General features: G+C 44.6%; 1 protein-coding gene across 1 annotated transcript in view; it reads left to right on the top strand.

The window, feature by feature from the left end:
* Positions 1–285: 285 nt before the first annotated feature.
* The window catches only part of LURAP1L (leucine rich adaptor protein 1 like), a 30608-nt gene continuing 11708 nt past the window's right edge, over positions 286–19185 (top strand). The window contains exon 1 of the mRNA XM_039348651.1: positions 286–861. Within this exon, the coding sequence (XP_039204585.1) occupies positions 598–861 (264 nt within the window). The 5' untranslated portion in view covers positions 286–597. The remainder of the gene's footprint in view (positions 862–19185) is intronic.

The raw sequence follows: 19185 nt of genomic DNA on the forward strand, positions 1-19185 counted from the left end.
AAATGAACTGTTTGTTGTAAGTCGAAGACTACCTGTACTAAAGATGAGGCGACGGGGAGGGGGGGAATGGCTACTACCTAAGACCTCCTGTTTGCCCTCTTCTCTGCTCTGCTGCTCTGCTGCTGCTGCTAGTAAGCGAGGCCAAGGTTGCCTTCCGAGGCGAGACCGCAACAGCCCGAATGAAAGAATAACAACGCCCCGCAGGTTCTTTTGAGTGTGCCCGCTTTCCGTAACCGCCCTCTCCCCGCCCGCAGCTGGTGCAACCCAGGGGCTGGGGCTGGGGTTTGCAAGCCAAATAATGCTGCTGCCAGAAAGCGGCCGTGGCGACCACTCGGGCTGCCTCCTACGGCGAGTCACCTGGCCGCCTCGCCGCTCGCTCCCGTCCCCCGCTCCACCTCTGACGGTCGCGGCCGGGGTGGATTACAACCCCAGCGGGACGAACATGGGAAGGTCGCCGAGTGTCGGGCGGCACGGCTGAAGGCTTAGCTCTTCCCCGTCAAACACCCCCCCGCGCGCGCCCACCCTCCCTTTCCCCTCTCCCTCTTCCTCCGCGGCTGCTGTTCCTTAATCCGAAAAGCCGCCTTCGTCCCCAAAGCCATGGACGATTGCGCCTTGCCCGACCTGCGGGACGTCGAGCTAAAGCTGGGGCGCAAAGTCCCCGAAAGCCTGGCGCGCTCCTTGCGCGGGGAGGAGCCCGCCGTCATCCGCGACAGGGAGAAGGACCGGGAGCAGCCCGGCGGAGGGCCTGGCGTCGCCGGCTTCTCCGCTGCTCGGCCCCCCCGAGCCGCCATGGTCGATGGCGGCGGCTCCAGCGCGCTGGAAAGACTGGAGACCAAACTTCACCTCCTCAGGCAAGAAATGGTGAGTATTCTTCCCAGCCCTTGCCTTGCCAATAACAAGGCAAGCAGCGCCGGATCTGACCACTGTGCGCTACTGCTCCGTTTGGAGCGCTGCTCCTCGGTTTGGCCGGCGTTTTTCTGAGGGGAGACCATCAAAGGCAGGGGCTGGGGAATGGCTTTGCCCCCTTCTCCAAGATAAATTGAGAGCGAGAATAAACTTTGGAGGGAGGCCAAGGACGCCAGATGGGCCCAGAGGTGATTAGGGCTTTTAAAGCAAGGCAGAATTGTGTGTTTGTGTGTGCCTGTGTTGTGATTTGAAATGCCGTGAAGTAAAAAGTGTTTCTGAGCATGGTACAAGTGCGGGAAAAGAAAGGCAGAATTATCATCGCTCCCTTGGGATCCTGGGATTAAGTATTCAGTGGGGAAATCTGAAGCTGAGATCCAGCTTTCAAAACAAGAATACTTTATTGAGATACTTTAGCAATGTGTTGTATGTCTCCTTCCTTCTTAACTCCTCAGAGTATGTTTTAGGTGAGTTTCCTTAGTTACCCTTTTTCCTCAATCACCTGTCCTCAAAACAGGTCTAGGTAAACTGATGGACTGAACTCAAAATGTGGGTAATGGGCATGTTGTTTCATGCCATGTGTCCAGTCTTGCTTTAAAAGACTGGAAGGCGGGCTGTAACCCAACTGTGGGTATGCTTGTGTGAACAATTTCTCTTGCATGTTACAAGTTACCAGATTAAACGTCCAACTTGTAAGTATTTGAACTCTGTTTTCTCTCGATATCCAGTAAGGTACTGACCCCTCTCTAATTTTAAAAAGAAGACACTGCTTTATTAATTAAATAACTTGAAAATAAGGAATACTTTCTAATGAAGTGTTTGCACATTTCTGATCTTACTTAGTCAGGAGTCACAAATATAGGAGGATTATTTTGATAAATTAAACATTTCCTAGCTGAAGGGCTGTCTACCACATGGATTCATCTTTGCTTAAAATTCAGTTGTTTCTCTCCTTAATGCACACCACTCCATTCCTTGGGATTCTTTCAAAGCTTTAACTTGTACCCTGAATTTTTTCTCAGGACCATGGCTAGTTCCTAGAACATTTTTATGTCACTGTAAGGAAAGATGCCACTGGGCACATGCAGAGTATATGCAATTGACCCGCTGGGACCATGTACATCCTAGGGTTCTTGAACCCAGGAAATTTATATCAATCAATTGTTGTACTTAGTGTATTGCTCATAATCTTAACTCTGTAGACCCATAGTTCTATATATTGATTTAAATATTTCATGGTACATGCGATAAAGGGTATATACTTTTGTTATGAAAAATAGAATTGCAATACATAATCTTAGAGTAGCCATTAGATACACATCTTCTCCTTTTAACTCTATCCACAAAGCAAACAAACATGAAAAACTGCCTCACACTAGTAATTCATTTCACATAGTACCGTTTCGAAGCAAATTATATATTTTTTCAGAACTATTCAAGATGTACAGTCTCGCTTTTTTTCTATGAAGTTCAAAACAACCAACCACATAATAAGACTATGCAGTCCCCATTTATAATATCAAAGTTTTAGATGGAGATTCCTTTTCAGTCTCCACTATTAGGTTCAGCAAACTCTAAAAATTACAGGCAGCAATAGCAGCACTCAAAAGAAAAGAAAAGAAAAGAAAAGTCTTTGTACAAAGACTGTTGGTAAATTAATTTAGAGCCTTGGCCTGCTCCGACTGCTCCTTTCTTAAATTAGTTGCTGACCATCATGTCCATCCCAAAGGCACCAGTTTGGCCACTCTCCTGATCTCCTTTGCCCTTTTTACAAAGACGGAAAAATGAAATTGAATGTGCTGAAACTTACCATCCTTGACCTATGGTTTAGATGCCAAGGAAGATAAATTAGTGATGTTCCGTGCATGTGGTTTAGCCAGGCCATCTCTCCTTGTTCAGATAATTCAAGGATTACTATGTTGGTAAATCTGTTTGTCCATGTGCTGCTAAAAAGAGCATCTAAAGACTGCATCTGAGGCATCTGCTCTACTCTAAAGACACATTCAGCAACTGCTGTTCTTCATCTTGAGATGCAGTCATAGCTGTCAAGTGGCAGTAGCAGGGAAGCAGTTGCCAAAGTAGCATTACATAATATACATGGTTCCCAGACATATCGCTTTGAAGATACATTTCATATTTGCAGAAGTTATACTGTATAATGTGAACATGAGCAGAGTTTGAGCTGTTCCATTTTACTATCTTATAGCTCTTACTTAGGAAAGGACTAGGCTTCCCTTTACACCACTACCTTTTTTCACACAGATCCTGGATAGGTGGGCATATATTCATCAGAGATATTTAATTTGGGGACTTGTAAGAAATACTAGGACTAAATTCACTTCAGTGATCCCTCTATTTTTTAGATGACAGGGCTGGATTCTTTTGAAAATTCTGAGAGACCAGGACCACAATGTTGATTTGAGATTTCTGTCCTCACCTTTCTTCTCATTGTGTCCTATCTCCGTCTTAGATTTTTTTTCTTCTTTTGTTTTTGTCTAACACAGTGGTTCTCAACCTTTTTAATGCTGCGACCCCCAACTGGTCGTAAGTCGAGGACTGCTCAACCGATCGTAAGTCGAGGACTACTCAACTGGTGCAGCACCGTTTGCAGAATGGGACTTTTGGCGGGCTCAGCAGGGCAGAGACAGCCTGGACAATTCCTATTGGCTTTTGAAAGCCAATAGAATTAGACTCTATTCAAGAGAGTCTATTCTATTGGCTTTCAAAAGCCAATAGAATAAAAGGGAGTAGCACAGCTAAGGAAAAGGGGGAAAAAATGGCAGACTGCGTTGTTTGGCGACCCCCGTGAAATGGTCGTTCGACCCCATATGGGGTCCCGACCCACAGGTTGAGAACCACTGGTCTAACAAATCCAATAAATGGGAGTTCGTAGGGAAATGCAATATCAGAAGTAAGTCTTAAAAGTATATTTCAATCAATAAGTTAAACGTCCTTGAATGTGAAATATAGTAGAATGCTTGGTGCTCCCTGAGCTTGGTTGTTTGCTTGCAGGGTTTTCATTACCCAACTAGGTATCTATGGAGATTCTCAGTCATCCAGGTCATGGTTGTCCCAAAGGTGCTTTTTCAAGAGGCAACTGGACTTTCTTGTTTTTCTTTGAAGATGTTTCACTTCTCATCCAGGAAGCTTCTTCAGCTCTGACTGGAGGGTGGGGAATGGAAGGATTTATATTCCTTGCAGTCCAGTCACTTCTACACTGGGAGGAAGAATAAAGGAAAAGAAGATATGAAAGACAATAATTGAAAAAGAGACAATAATTGGCCTCATCCATGTGTTTCAGCCCCACCTTTGTTGACAAGCATCCTCCTACAGATTATCCCAAGGGAATACAGCATGAGGTTGTCCACCACATATTGTGGTGCTTTTTCAACATGACAGGATTTCCAGAACAACGAGAAGGTGTTTTGTAAACCTTTGTGGGATTCAATTTTTCTTAGCCACCATATTCTAGCTGTACAAGTAGCGTGTCCAATAATAAAGAGATGTTGGCAGATATCATCTCAGATGTCAAATTGAAACAGCTGGGAAAACAGGCCAGAAGAATTTTGGACGAAAGTTCACAAAGAATACAACTTTTGGTGAAAAGGCAATGAAAGGCCTTGCTGTCATTTTCATCGCCTTCTCTTTGTGAAAATAGATTTCCAGACCTCACTGCAATTAAATATTGAAAAACATTGAGACTCCTTTTGTTTATTTGTCAGATTATATAATCTGCCATCTCACCAAAGGTGACTCTGAGTGGTGAACCACAATAAGATAAAAACAAAAAATGAAAATATTATACAGTATGAAAAACCATATTAATGCATCTGATAGTAATGACAGATAGAAACCAGAAGAGAGGGAGGTTTAAAATGCCCACCTGAACAACGGAACTATCTGAACAAGTAGCGAATTGCCAGGGAGCTTCAGGCCTGACAACAGCCAAAACCTCAGAGCTTTACAGATTATCAAAAAGGATGGAGTCAATCTGATTTTGAGGGGAAGAATGCTCCATACAGCACATAACCCAGACCCATACTACAAAAGGCTTTAAAATTTAAAACCAGCACCTTGAATTGGACCTGGAAGCAAACTGACAGCTAATGCAGTTTGTGAAACAGAAATATGTATACATAACTGTCTGCACTGTTGCATTCTTTACCCACTAAAGCATCTGGATATTCTTCAAGGGCAGCCCCATGTAGAGCTCATTGCAGTAGTTCAATATGGAGGTGACCAGGGTATGGGTGACTGTAAATAGAGCTTGCTGATGCAGCAAAGTGCACAACCAGATAAAGCTATGCAAAGGCCTTCCTAGCCATGGCTACCGCCTGCTTTGTGAAAAGGAGTTATGAGTCTAAGAAGACCCTCAGATTGTGCACTGGGTCAATCTGGGATAATGTAATCCCATCCAGCAATAAAGATGGCAAAGCCTGGAGCCGGTGGGCCCACAACCCAAGCTACTCATTTGCCAGGGTTCAGCTGAAGCCTGTTGTTTACCATCTCTTCACAACTTCCAGATACTAGAGCAAGACACTTGTGGCATCACTTAAATTGTTATGGGTGGAGATATATTATTATCCTCAGCATACTGATGATACCTTGCCCCAGGGGTCCTCAAACCTGGCCACTTTAAGACTTGTGGATTTCAATTCCCAGAGTTCCCCAGCCAGCCATGCTGGCTGGGGAATTCTGGGAGTTGAAGTCCACAAGTCTTAAAGTAGCCAAGTTTGAAGACCTCTGCCTTACCCCATAGTGACAGATGACCTTACACAGGGCCTCATGTAGATGTGAAAGAGGAGAAGAGAAAGCACCGAACCCTGGAACTGAAGGTGGTATCTCTCTTCCTGATCAACACCAACTGGAATCAGCTTTGAAGGAAGGAGGTGAACATCATGCAACCTACCCCCCAATTCTTTTGAGATGATTCAGATTGATTAGTTGATGGTACTTAAAGCCCCTGAGAGGTCAAGTAGGGAAAAGGTGGTAGTACACCCATCCCACCGACGCCTGAGGTTATCTAAAAGTGCAACCGACGCCGTTTCTGTCCCATACCCAGATCTGAATCCTGACAGAGGATTTACAGTAACAAACCTCATGCTAGATATGATGAAATAAACCACCATGTGCAATTTGATATAGCAAATTAAGATTTATAGTCAATATCTTAAATGAAAGGAAAAAAATAAGTATTATTAAAACATGTTTTTACTTCAAAATTAGTTTTCTCATTTTATTAGTGAAACATTCAAATAGGTTCTCATGAGCGTTTCAAAGTCTTGAGAAACATGCCTTCCAAGTGGAATGATCAAGTACATTGTGAGAATGTCTTCTCTCACAGATCTTTGCACTGGCCCATGTGGACTTAGAACTTGTTGATAGCCAGGATGTTAAGATTTTATTCTCTTGAAAAGACACCTTTCCTCCTATCCTATAGATCAGGGGTCCCAACCCCAGGTCCGTGGCATGCCAGCAACCGGTCCACACAAACAAGCAAAGCCCCATCGGTGGGATGCAGGCAGCACACAAAACCATGCACCTCCAGTCTGCGGAAAAACCTCTCTCCATGGAAGTGTTCTTTGGTGCCCAAAAGGTTGGGGACCTCTGCTATAGAATAAGTACTTACTGACTAAATCAGATATTTCAGATATTTCTGCTAATAGTTCTCCTGTAAAGAAATTTGAGTTCTTTTGAAGATAACAACCTTCTGGTCACATTGATACTTTTCCTTCAGCTCTCTTCAGCTTAGTATCTCTTTACACAAAGGAATCAGAGGCTAAAAGAAGATCAATGGCTGCTATCACAGCATAGCAATTGGCTTGGCGTTCTCAAGTCATTTTGCTTTGCTCCTTGACATTTTTCAGCTTTCATTAAAAAAAAGCTCTTTATCTTAGGAAGATATACAGTAGGATTGGCAAGAGCACTCAACATTCTCAAATTTTTGCTGGAACACAAGCATTCCAGACACTTGTTCAACAGGATCCAATCTGAGTCGGTCACCAGGACCACAGGTTTATTCTTCCAAGCTTTTGGGTTCATGCTGGAGTTCATCATCAGGGAATTTCTCTCTCTTCAGATTATTTGCACTGGGCTATTATACCAATTGTGCTTGTATGGTGCCTGGTTATGTATAGTTTTTAGCTGTTAATTAGGGTGTTGGAGGCTGGCTATTAAGTCGTTGATTGTTGTTTCCTTGTGCCACTGCACTCTCAGCTCCTAAGTACCTAATAAGTAAATCAGCACTCCTGTTGACTGACCCAGGGTGCCTGTTTCCCAAGCTTCAATTATTTCTCTGGCTATTTTTGTCCCTGCTCAGCCAACAATTGTAGTAGCTGCAAAATTGAATGCATGTCTTTGTTCATTGCAGTGTGGAGCTACCAAGGAGTTCAGGTCTCCTCGTCTAGCCTCTCACTCATGTTCTTGCAAGAGCTCTGGATGTAGATTTATGGTAGCAAGAGTGGGAAGCCAGAGCACCTGATGTCAAGTTATTAAATTTAACCAGCATGACAAGGTAAAATAAGTATAGACAACCTAAGGCCCCCCTGGCCCTTCAATATTTATCAATAAAAATTAATGAAATAGAAAATTGAGATTATTAAATACATGACTGAATAGGAACTGAACATTAAACCATATTTATTTATTTATTTTTCTTAAATGTAAATAAACATAAAATAAATTTTGTCTTGGCCCCTGCTGCTGCTGCTGCTGCTGGAGGAAGCAGACAGACACAAGGACATTTGCATAGTGTTATCACTAACTTTGTATTTTATATAAATTAAAATATGTATGCAGTATTCTGCTATGTTGGCCAGTTTATAGTACTGTTTTCCTCAGACCCATGGCCTGAAAGCCCTAATAATGACAAGCTGAATAACACAATTTATGCAATCTCCACCAGGAAAATAGGTATTTAAATGATTAGGGTAATTGTGGAAGCAGGGATATTTGTCTGGAAATAATAATGTGGCTTTTTGAAAAGAGGCAGTCAACAATGGCATCAAGTCCAATATTGGCTGGAATCAATCTGTATGGTCCCCTTTTTAATATACTATTCTTGATTCCCTGCCAGCCAGGGCGCTTGTAAGAACAAGCAAATTATACTGCAACCATGGCTATTTTCATAGCTAAAGTCTATTCAGGAGGTTGCAGGTAATGGAGATTTAAAATTGAAGGGGGATCATTTCTTTCTACTGACTTACTTTCATTCTTTAGGGAGGTATATTTCTTACCTAGCTAGATGGCACCACCACCACCAATATTGTCTGATCTTAACAAAATAAGCAAGGCAATATTAATACTTGGATATCAAACCAATCTTGTTGCTTGAAAAAGCATTCCACAAAAAAACAATACAATACTTTCTATACCAGACATGTCAAACACAAGGCCCGGGGGGCCAGATGCGGCCCGCGAAGTGATTTCATGTGGCCCGCGAAGCCATCCTGGAAACAGTGAGGGAACAGCCCCCTCTACCTTGGCCCTGGCCCAGGCTGGCCAGGAGCCAATGTACAATTTTGTGGTGGCCATCTATGCTGAAATGCATTCAGTCTTAGCTCCACAAGGCCATCCAGAAACAGCAAGGAACCAGCCCCTGCCGCATCAGCCCGCCCCCTGGGTGCATGCTGGGGAGATGTCACCCTTTGTGAGGACTGAAGAAATGGACCATGCCTTGGCGCTTGACCGGGTCCCACCCCCTTCTGCCAGAGACCCTCAGATCTGTCCCACTCCTGCCCAGGCCCCCACAGGCACCCTTGACGCGAATGATGTAGAGCTGGCCATGCCCACCCAGTAGGCCACACCCACTCCAGCCACATCTACCCAGTAGGCCGCACCCACCCTGGTCACACCCACTTGGCCCCCCAAGGGCAAACACAATGGTGATGTGACTCTCAGTGAAATTGAGTTTGACACCCCTGTTCTATACTTTTACCAAAAGAATCACATCATCTTGCTTATGAAATCATCAAGAATACAATATTTTTTTTCTTATTTTTGCCTGGTAGAAGCACCTAGCTAATGTTTTCTGACCTTTTTTATTTTTAGGTTTTTTTTAAATCCCACTTTTATTACTTTTTATAAATAATGTTGCAAGCCTATCTAATAGTCTTTCCTTCCTATTTCCCCACAACAGCAACCCTGTGAATTGTATTGGGCTGAGAGAGAGAATGACTGGCCCAAAGTCATCCAAAACTTTCATGCCTAAGGCAGGACTAAAACTCATAGCCTCCTGGTTTCTAACCTGGTGCCTTAACCACTAGAACAAACTAGCTCTATAACTACTGTATACCGCTTTAGCTTGTTTATTGAACAACTTGGAAGCTAAGAAGGATTTGGCCTGGTTAGTACTTGGATGAGAGGCCACCAAAGATAGACTGCATTCTAATCTAGACTTGTGAGTTGAACTTGAATAACTTCTTAGAAGAAGACAAATGGCAAATCGCTTCTATACCTTTGCTTTGCATAATTATGTCCATATAATTATCAGGAGTTGAAGCTGACTCAGGACTGTCCCTTTATCTTTTCTCCTCTATTATCAGGGCTGTAGGAAAAGTGGTGCTGCAGAAGTGGAATGTGGTATATATTGGATATATTTGTCCTGAACATGACGATGTGAACAATTTCCTACAAATCTATGATTCTGCTTTTCTCTCCTGCATATGTGTTGTGTGCAAAAAAGGTGGGTCTGAGATGTAAGAAAAGTAGAGCAGATGTACTATTAGCAAAGGGGGAGAAAAGTACAGACTTTGATTATTACTTCCAGCTTAAGTTATTTGAGGATTTCTCAGGGTCTGCCTTCTCCAGTTATCTGATACTTGGTGGGGGTTGCAAGATAGTCAAGAAAGCTATTAGGGAACAAAATATAACCTAGGTAAGGGCTGTGGTGTTAGTACCGTATATTCCGGCGTATAAGGCAACCCGGCATATAAGATGTTCCCCCGTCTTCGGCGCCAAGTCGCATGCCTAGAAAGTCATCTTATACGCCGGAAACTACCGTTATTTCCAGCGTATAAGACTTGGCGTATAAGACAACCCCCATCTTCGGCGCCAATTTTAAAGCTTGCGAAAGTCGTCTTATACGCTGGAAAGTACGGTAGGTAAAAGAAGAAACATAGGTGGCAGGTATACTGCCTAGTACCACTTCTAAAAGAACGGAGAGGTATATTAAATAAAGAAATGTGAAGGACATGTACTCTTCTCTTTTTTCCAGGGCAACATATTTGTTGAGAATTTGGGGAGTTTCAGCAATAAATCAATATAATATACTGTAATAATATAATACAATATAATACAATACTGGGGGTATACCAGGTTTAGGAAAACTGCCAGATACTGTAACTCTGTTTCATTGAAATTTTGATTGGCTTCCTTATATGGACTCTTTCCTAACAGGTGCTTAAAATAATATGCAATATAAATACCATTCAAATATTCACAGCATTCATTGTATAGTAACAATGAACTCTATTGCAGTATCATTCATAAAACCCAACCCAAGATATATATTACAAAGAATACTATAGAATAATATAAACAATCTCGGGGCATAGTTAAAATAAAAATCTAACAAAGCAAAGCAATCTTTGCTTGCTAAAACACATAAAAAACTAATTTCAGGGATAGTATCAACCAACAACACTTTCGTGGCTGGTGAATATATACAAGGGGCCTGATAAATATCTTCAGGTGTAAGCTTCTAATTTCCCTGTTGACCCTGAAGTTTTTTTAAACAATCTGATACTGTTACAGTGGAATCCTTGGTGCTTTCTGGACTTGTTTGCTTGGAGACATTTCATTACCCCACTAAGGAACGTCATCAGTGCACTATGTCAGGGGTCACCAACCCCCAGTCTATGGACCGGTACCGAGCCATGGCATGCCAGCAACCGCTCCGCACAAACAAAGTCCCATCTGTGGGATGCAGGCAGCACACAAAACTTCACACTCTCCACTCTGTGGAAAAACCTCTCTCCACGGAACCGGTCCCTGGTCCCCAAAAGGTTGGGGACCTCTGCACTATGTTACTTAGTTGGGTAATGAAACCAAACAACCGAGCTCAGAGAGCATCAAAGACTCAACCCCAAGCTACATATACTCTCTTCCATTAGTAATAGTTTACTGTGCAATCTAATGCTGCATAGAATAAGATAAGCAATCTCGGGGCATTGTTAAAACGAAATCTAACAAAGCAAAGCAAACTTTGCTCTCTAAAACACATAAAAGAGCCAATTTCATCTCAGGAAGGAGTTTCACAATCAGGATGCTACTATGAAAAAGACCTCAGGGATAGTATCAACCAACAATGCTTCTGTGGCTGGGGAATATACACAGGAGGGGTTGATAAAAATCTTAAGCAGCAAGCTTCTAATTTGCCTGTTGACATTGAAGGCTTTGAAAAAAATCTAATACTGTACTATTAATTAATTAATGTTCTTTATGCATACTCCTTGCCAAACTATATCCCGGATCATAGAACAGCTTCAGCCTACAATTCTCATATTGCTTCTCTTTTTGTAAGGAAATGAATTTTCTGGGCTCAGCCTAAAATCATGCGTATTTATTTTTAATGCACAGAATTTTATGCTAATAATGTAAAACTAGCTATCCCATTTATTGCCTGCACTTTCAATACTTGGTGGATATATACTTTGATGGGAACAATAAATGTTAAATGTAAATATATCATTGCAAATATTATTGTTCTCGTCCCCCTTTCCCTTAAAAATCTCCACTATCTATTTTTATATCTAAAACTCAGTTTAGGAAAGAGTGCTTAATAGTTCATAGCCAGCAATTATGCATTTGCTAGATATATGAACATTTCCTCTACATGCTTTAATTGCTATTTATTCAAGGAAAGGAAAAGGATAGTTTTGGTTTTCATGTGCTGGCAAGTTAAGCTCCAAACAATGTAATCAGCAGATTACTTTACTCTTGTAAGTTTATTGTTGTCAAGTTACACATTTTCAATACACACTAGAAAAATAATATTTAGATAAATTTAGACTAAATGTAAGTGGGTGCTATTTGACATGGTCTTCAGTACGGGCCAAACATTCAGGAAATCTGTCAACTACACATTTGGCCAAGTTGATAATTGAATTTAAAGAAAAAAGATTTAAACTTGGATGGACAATATTTTTGTTGTCACAGCACATTATTTTTACCAGTTTGGAAGGGGGCTGCCAAGAATTTCCAGGAGAGGACAGTGATACCTTCTATGTGAACCTGTTATGTACAACTTTTTTCATGCCATAGTGTGACTGAGCCAGAGGCCTAACATATATTCTGCCAAATAACATTTTTTTTTTTGCCTGTGAATGTCAGTGAGACAAAATGGGGATGGGTGGGATAGAAAAGTACCCCATAGTTGGGAAAAAATTGGCACCTCAGAATGTATATGCACCATCACTTGTCCATCCAAATCTAAGCAGACAACCAAGTAACCTGTCAATCAGAAGCTGAAGACATTTGAAGCATCCTTCTAATATTCAACTATGATTCCTTTGTTTCCTCCCCAAATATCATATACTATAGGATAAGCTGTGGAGATTGGTAACTGTTATGTCCCGAGCCTTGCAAACGGCTCGGGCGTTTGCAGGCAGTCCCGGGCAGGTGCAAAGCTGCCCGGGACCAGACAGGCTGTCGCCAGCGCCGTGCGCATGCGCGGGTGCTGGCGCGGGAAAAGTAACCCATTTACCCGGGAGTTGCCTATATAAGAGGCTGCGAGGCGTTTGGGCGAGGCTGAAGCCATCTTCCTGTAAGCTGAACGCTGAATAAAAGAAACTGAGAACTCCAGCTGCTTCTCGTGTCTGTTTCCCGCCACGGACTCAACACTGGCGACGAGGATGGGATGCCTTGCACTACCTGGAAAGGAAGAAGTGTAAGCTTACCCAAGGAGTCCTGAGCGGCGGAAGAGGAACGGCGTCGACTCGGCAGCTGCCCGCCAATCCGGTGCGCATTCGGGGGTAGGCTGGCTGATAGACCCGTCTCCTGAAGATCCGAAGATGGCGAAAATCAGAAAGCTTTCGGAATTCGACGTCTCACATCCAGAGCAGTGGGAGTCCTACGTATCCAGAATGGAGAACTACTTCAAGGCAAACCAAGTGAGGGAAGATAGCTTGAAGGCTGCCACCCTGCTTTGCGTTTGCGGCCAAGACGCCTCCGAAATTGCAGAAAACCTTGCAGCACCTGATCCAGTAGAGTCTGTAAGCTACGCAGACCTGAAGAAGCTGCTGAAGGAGCACTTCCACCCCAAGGTGTCCGTTATCTCATGGCGCCACACCTTCGAACAGAGGGATCAACGGTCCGGTGAGTCAGCCAAGGAATACATCGCCGCGTTACGGAAGGCCGCCAAGCCCTGCGAGTTCAAGGACCTCGAACGACTGAGGGACCGATTCGTGTGCGGGTTAAGGCATCGAGAGCTACAACAGAAACTTTTCGCTAAGGAAGAATTATCCTTCCAAGACGCCTTAAGGGAAGTCACCACAGAAGAAGCAGCAGGCGGCGCCGTCAAGAACATGCGGCCGATCAGAAGCAGTGCAGAGGGTGCGTCCGTGCACCAGGAAGACGTCTGACGAAACTCCGAGGAGGATCCGGACGAAGAAGTCGACCGTCTACACCCCGCGAAGGAAGAGAACCAGAAGGGAAGCTCTTCGGCTCCGCTCAAGTGCATCGGCTGTGGAGGTCGCCACAGGAGAACCGACTGCAAGTTCCGCTCCGCTACCTGCCGGGCATGCGGCAAACAAGGGCACATTGCAGCTGTGTGTCTGGGCCGACGAAAGGCACAACCCCAAGAAGAACGCCTGAAGGGTACCAGACTCCCCAGCCAGAATAGGGTAGGTTTTTGCGCTTCGCGAAGAAGCATCTGTAGGACAGGCACACACAAGCCCATGAAGAAAAAGCTGTCACTCAACGTGAAGCTACAAGGGGTTCCATTATCTATGGAACTAGACACAGGGTCTGCCCTTTCCATCATTTCATTGCATACATTTAGGAAGATTTGTTCCAGTAGTGGGACTAAGGCCAAGTTAAGGCCTTCTGATATTGTATTAACAGATTTTCAGAACTCAAGAGTGTGTGTTAAGGGGGAGGCCACCCTTAACGTGCAATACAAGAGTTTTGAAGGTCCACTAGACTTATTAGTAGTAGGGGGTGAACGAACGAGTCTCATAGGACTCGATTGGTTTGAGGCCCTGGGGATACACGTCACAGGACTCAACAGCTTACAAACACTCGACCTACAGGAAGTCTGCAAAGAATTTGCAGATGTTTTCAGCCCCCAGCTGGGCACATTCAAAGGACCACCTGTGTCCTTAAAGCTAGACCCCACTGTCACTCCCATTAGGATTAAAGCAAGAAGGGTCCCTTTTGCTTTAAAAAGTAAGATTGACACTGAATTAGACAAACTAATCCAACAGGGAATCCTAGAACCTGTTGATTCCAGCCCGTGGGAGACCCCCATTGTCACGCCTCTAAAGGCAAATGGGGACATTCGCATTTGTGCTGATTACAAATGCACACTCAATAAGGCATTGCAGCAACATGCCTATCCTGTTCCTGTGGTCAGTCACATCCTGGCCTCTCTCAAGGGGGGGCGTGTTTTTGCAAAGCTTGACCTAGCTCAAGCATATCAACAGCTGCCTGTTGATGATGATGCTGCTATAGCTCAGACCATTGTGACCCACAGGGGAGCCTTTAAGGTAAAAAGGCTACAGTTTGGAGTGAATGTCGCTCCTGGGATTTTCCAAAGCGTAATGGAAAACACACTACGAGGTATACCAGGGGTCTGCCCCTACTTTGACAATGTCTTGATTGCAGGAGACTCCACACACATTCTAGCTGAAAGGCTTAGGGCTGTCCTGTTAAGATTCAGGAAATCAGGCCTCAAGCTCAGAAAAGACAAATGCAAGATTGGGGTGCCTTCTACTGAATTTCTGGGATTCAAAATTGATGCTGCTGGGATTCATCCTGCTGAATCCAAACTAACTGCTATTTTAGAAGCACCCAGGCCAAAGTCTAAGGCCGAACTTCAGGCCTTCTTAGGCCTCCTGAATTTCTACAATTCTTTTCTTCCACATAAAGCTAGTGTAGCTGAGCCTCTTCACAGGCTACTAGACAAACAAGCTGTGTGGCTGTGGTCACAAGCACATGAGGCTTGCTTTAAAGAAGTCAAGGCCTTGCTCACTTCTAACAGTGTTCTTGCACATTTCAACGAGTCTCTTCCTGTGTGCATCGCTTGTGATGCGTCCCCCTACGGGGTTGGAGCTGTCCTGAGTCACCTCAGGTCTGATGGAACTCAGGTTCCTATTGCATACTACTCCAGAACACTGTCTTCTGCCGAGCGCAACTACGCTCAGATAGACAGGGAGGCTCTGGCTGTTGTTGCTGGAATTAAAAAATTCCACGATTTTCTATATGGCAGGCATTTCACGGTCTTCACTGACCATAAGCCTCTGCTGGGACTGTTTACCACACGTAAGCAGACTCCCCACATCATTTCCCCTAGAATGCTTAGGTGGTCTATTTTTTGTCTGCATATGATTTTTCATTAATCCACAAGCCTGGGAAAGAAATGGGCCATGCTGATGGCCTCAGTAGGTTGCCTCTGCCAGTAGTAGAAGCTGACCCCGCGCCAGCTGTCAACATTCTATCAATCCAAGCCTTGCCCGAGCTCCCTCTTAGTGCCAGGGATGTTACCGCTGAAACAGGTACAGATCACACACTTTCACGTGTCCGCTCCTGGGTCCTGTCCGGGTGGCCTGAGCACTGCCCTAGTCCTGAGTTTCAGAGTTTCTGGTCCAAAAGGAACGAACTGTCCCTTTCTCAGGGTTGTCTGCTTTGGGGAAACAGAGTTGTCATTCCCACCTCAATGAGGACTAGGGTCTTAGAATCCCTCCACGAGGGTCATCCTGGCATTGTTCGTATGAAGGCTCTTGCACGAAGCCACTTGTGGTGGCCTGGTTTAGATAAAGATATTGAGGCTAAGGTACACGCATGCCACCTGTGCCAACGATCTCGCCCAGAGATGCCCCAAGCTCCTGTGCATAGATGGGAGGAAACACAGTCCCCATGGTCTAGGGTGCACATTGACTACGCTGGGCCCTTTCAGGGCCAGTTCTTCTTGGTCCTTGTTGACAGCCATTCAAAATGGCTTGAGGTTGTGCCTGTCTCATCCACCACCACTGCAAAGACTATTCAGGTACTGAGGGGGATTTTTGCTGCACACGGGCTGCCAGATGTCATTGTGTCCGACAACGGCCCTCAATTCACCTCCTCCGAATTCCAAGCTTTATTTACAGGCAAACCTGATTCGTCATGCCACGTCTGCGCCTTTTCACCTGTCCACCAACGGTATGGCTGAACGCATGGTGCGCATCGCAAAGGACGCCTTGAAGAGACTCACCTACGGGGACTGGCATCACAGGTTGGCTGACTTTCTCCTTTCTTATCGCACCACACCGTCCACTTCTACAGGGAGAAGTCCAGCTGAACTTCGTTGGGGGCGCCAACTTACTACTAGACTTGACCGGTTGCATCCGGACAGACTGCCTTCATCTACCTCACATCCTAGGGCACCTAGACAACTACTTGTGGGTGCCCCGGTTTGGGCTCGCAATTACGGGCCTGGTCATACATGGGTCCCCGCTTCTGTTTCCAGGGTCACAGGTCCTCTCTCCTACGAGGTAGCCCTGGACAACGGTCGTGTCCTGCGTCGGCACATCGACCAACTCCGCTCTAGGCGGGACTTTTCTGATGAGACTCTTGGGTCTTTTCCAGGGGGGGAGGGGGACCCTTTGGAGCAAAGGGAAGGGCAAGAGCTACTGCCCATCTCCACTGAGGGAGCCACAAACGGCCCATCCCAAGATTCCGCAATTGCTCCGAAAAGGAAGTCATGGAGCTTACCCACACAACAGGCACTCACGCCTACTCCAGCCAGGGAGTCACCCCGGGGGCATACTCACTTTCCACACACATCACACAGCACTCCAGCAACGGAGGATACCCGGGGGCATCCCAACAAATCATTCCCCGCAAGAGAGCTGGCACACAATTCCCAAGGTTGGCCTGACCTTACCCCAAATCCTACAGGGGGTCAAACATACACAGAGCTAGTCGAGGAGCCAAGTCCCGACTACAACACCCTAGCACAAATCAGGGAACACCTGAGTTTTGGGAAAGTACAGAAACCCACACGAGCCCGAGCACAGAATGGGGTTCAGGGAATGGACAGCCTCCTGACAGGTCTTGGACTGACCTAGGAGGTTCTACAGAGACGCCCAGCAGTGGCTATCACTTCAAGGGGCCTGAGGGTCTACAGCTAGGTAGGACAACCAGGTCACAAAGCAACAGAAGCCCTGGCCTGACGAGCCCGGTGGGCAAGCAAGCAGGCCAGGCATCGGGGCACAGTCCTTGGAAGACACCAGGGCACAATAGAGAGAACAGGCTCACGCCTCCCTCCAGTCAGGGGACTTATGCCAGTAACCCAGAGCTAAGAAGGTCACAGAGAGCAAAGAAATCTCCTAAGTACCTAGAAGATTACATAACATTGCTGGCAAGGCAAAAGCCAGTAAACAGTGGGAGCACTGGGGAGCAAATTGTCGTATAAAATAAATGTTGTATGTTGGTAGTAGTTTTAGCCCGGGGGAAAGGGGTGTTATGTCCCGAGCCTTGCAAACGGCTCGGGCGTTTGCAGGCAGTCCCGGGCAGGTGCAAAGCTGCCCGGGACCAGACAGGCTGTCGCCAGCGCCGTGCGCATGCGCGGGTGCTGGCGCGGGAAAAGTAACCCATTTACCCGGGAGTTGCCTATATAAGAGGCTGCGAGGCGTTTGGGCGAGGCTGAAGCCATCTTCCTGTAAGCTGAACGCTGAATAAAAGAAACTGAGAACTCCAGCTGCTTCTCGTGTCTGTTTCCCGCCACGGACTCAACAGTAACCAACTATTTTTAAAGTACAGAAGTACTCTATCCCTGCTGTAGAACAACTTATTTGAATACAGTTGCTATGATTAATTCTTTGCAAGCATGTCATACTAATATAGCCCTTAGTTTGTAGTTTAGTGCTCTCAGTATCAGATCCCAAACCCCTTGCATGTATATCAAGACCAAGAATACATATGACATCCATACAGATGGATGTAAAATTTATACAGTATACCTGTATGTGTATATCCCATTTGTAGGAAAGTGGATGCTCAGAAGCTACCACATATTCAGAAAAGTGTCTCTTATTTTTATGGCCAGATATTTATTTATTTATTTATTTATTTATTTATTTATTTATTTATGAGACTTATATACCGCTTTAAGTGCAAGCACTCTCTAAGCGGTGTACACCAGTAAGCAATGTATATATATATATTTACATTGCCCCCAACAATCTGGGTCCTCATTTTACCTACCCCGGAAGGATGGAAGGCTGAGTCAACCTTGAGCCGGTGAGATTTGAACCGCTGACCTGCTGAACACAGTCAGCTAAAGTGGCCTGCAGTACTGCACTCTAACTGCTGCGCCACCTCACCATATTGTGCAACAGGAAAGTAGAGCTTTATTAGGTGCAGAAGAGGTATAGCTGTGTAGAAGTAAAATGCTTTTCAGATATAGGAACAAACATAAGAGAATGATATCAGCTACATCTTATTGTTGTTGGAGTAACAATGATCCAAGCTTGTACAACTGAGAAAGGTCAAGGGCAATTTCAGAAAATTTATTAAAAAGATATTATTTTGACTATTTGACTGCAAGTTTTTGCTGATTCTTCAGCAACTGAACTATTTACTTCCCAGCAGCTTTCAAAATGTTTTTTAAGTTCAAAATTTCCAAGTAATTTACTACTATTCCCATATGTACTATCAGTCCATTCAAGTCACCAAATTGAATTCACGACTTGGTGCTTTCATAGACCAACCCTATGTGAATGATATGCCCTTATATATTTCAAGGTTATTGTAGCCTGTGCCTGGTAATTTCCATCCAGCTACTAACCATGCCCAGTTTAACTTAGCTTCCAAGTTCATACAAGATTAGTTGATGCTGCTGAGCCATGTGTTCTAGAAATAAGCCTCCCCATAAAACAATAACAAAGGGCTGGTATACATTACATCTACCACTCCAAAATTGGCCATTCTGAAAGTTTTTTTAAAAAGGGACGTTCTTCAACTAAATCCCAGTTCCTGATCATTTCATGAACTTACCATGTAATTTTTTTTCAGCATTAATACAGAAATTGATTTGCATTCAAGGTTTCGAATTCAAGGTCTTTCTGGATTTTTTGTTTAAAT

The sequence above is a fragment of the Crotalus tigris genome, unplaced genomic scaffold, assembly GCF_016545835.1.
Source record: "Crotalus tigris isolate CLP2741 ecotype Arizona unplaced genomic scaffold, ASM1654583v1 scf7180000018167.688565, whole genome shotgun sequence".
NCBI lineage: Eukaryota > Metazoa > Chordata > Lepidosauria > Squamata > Viperidae > Crotalus > Crotalus tigris.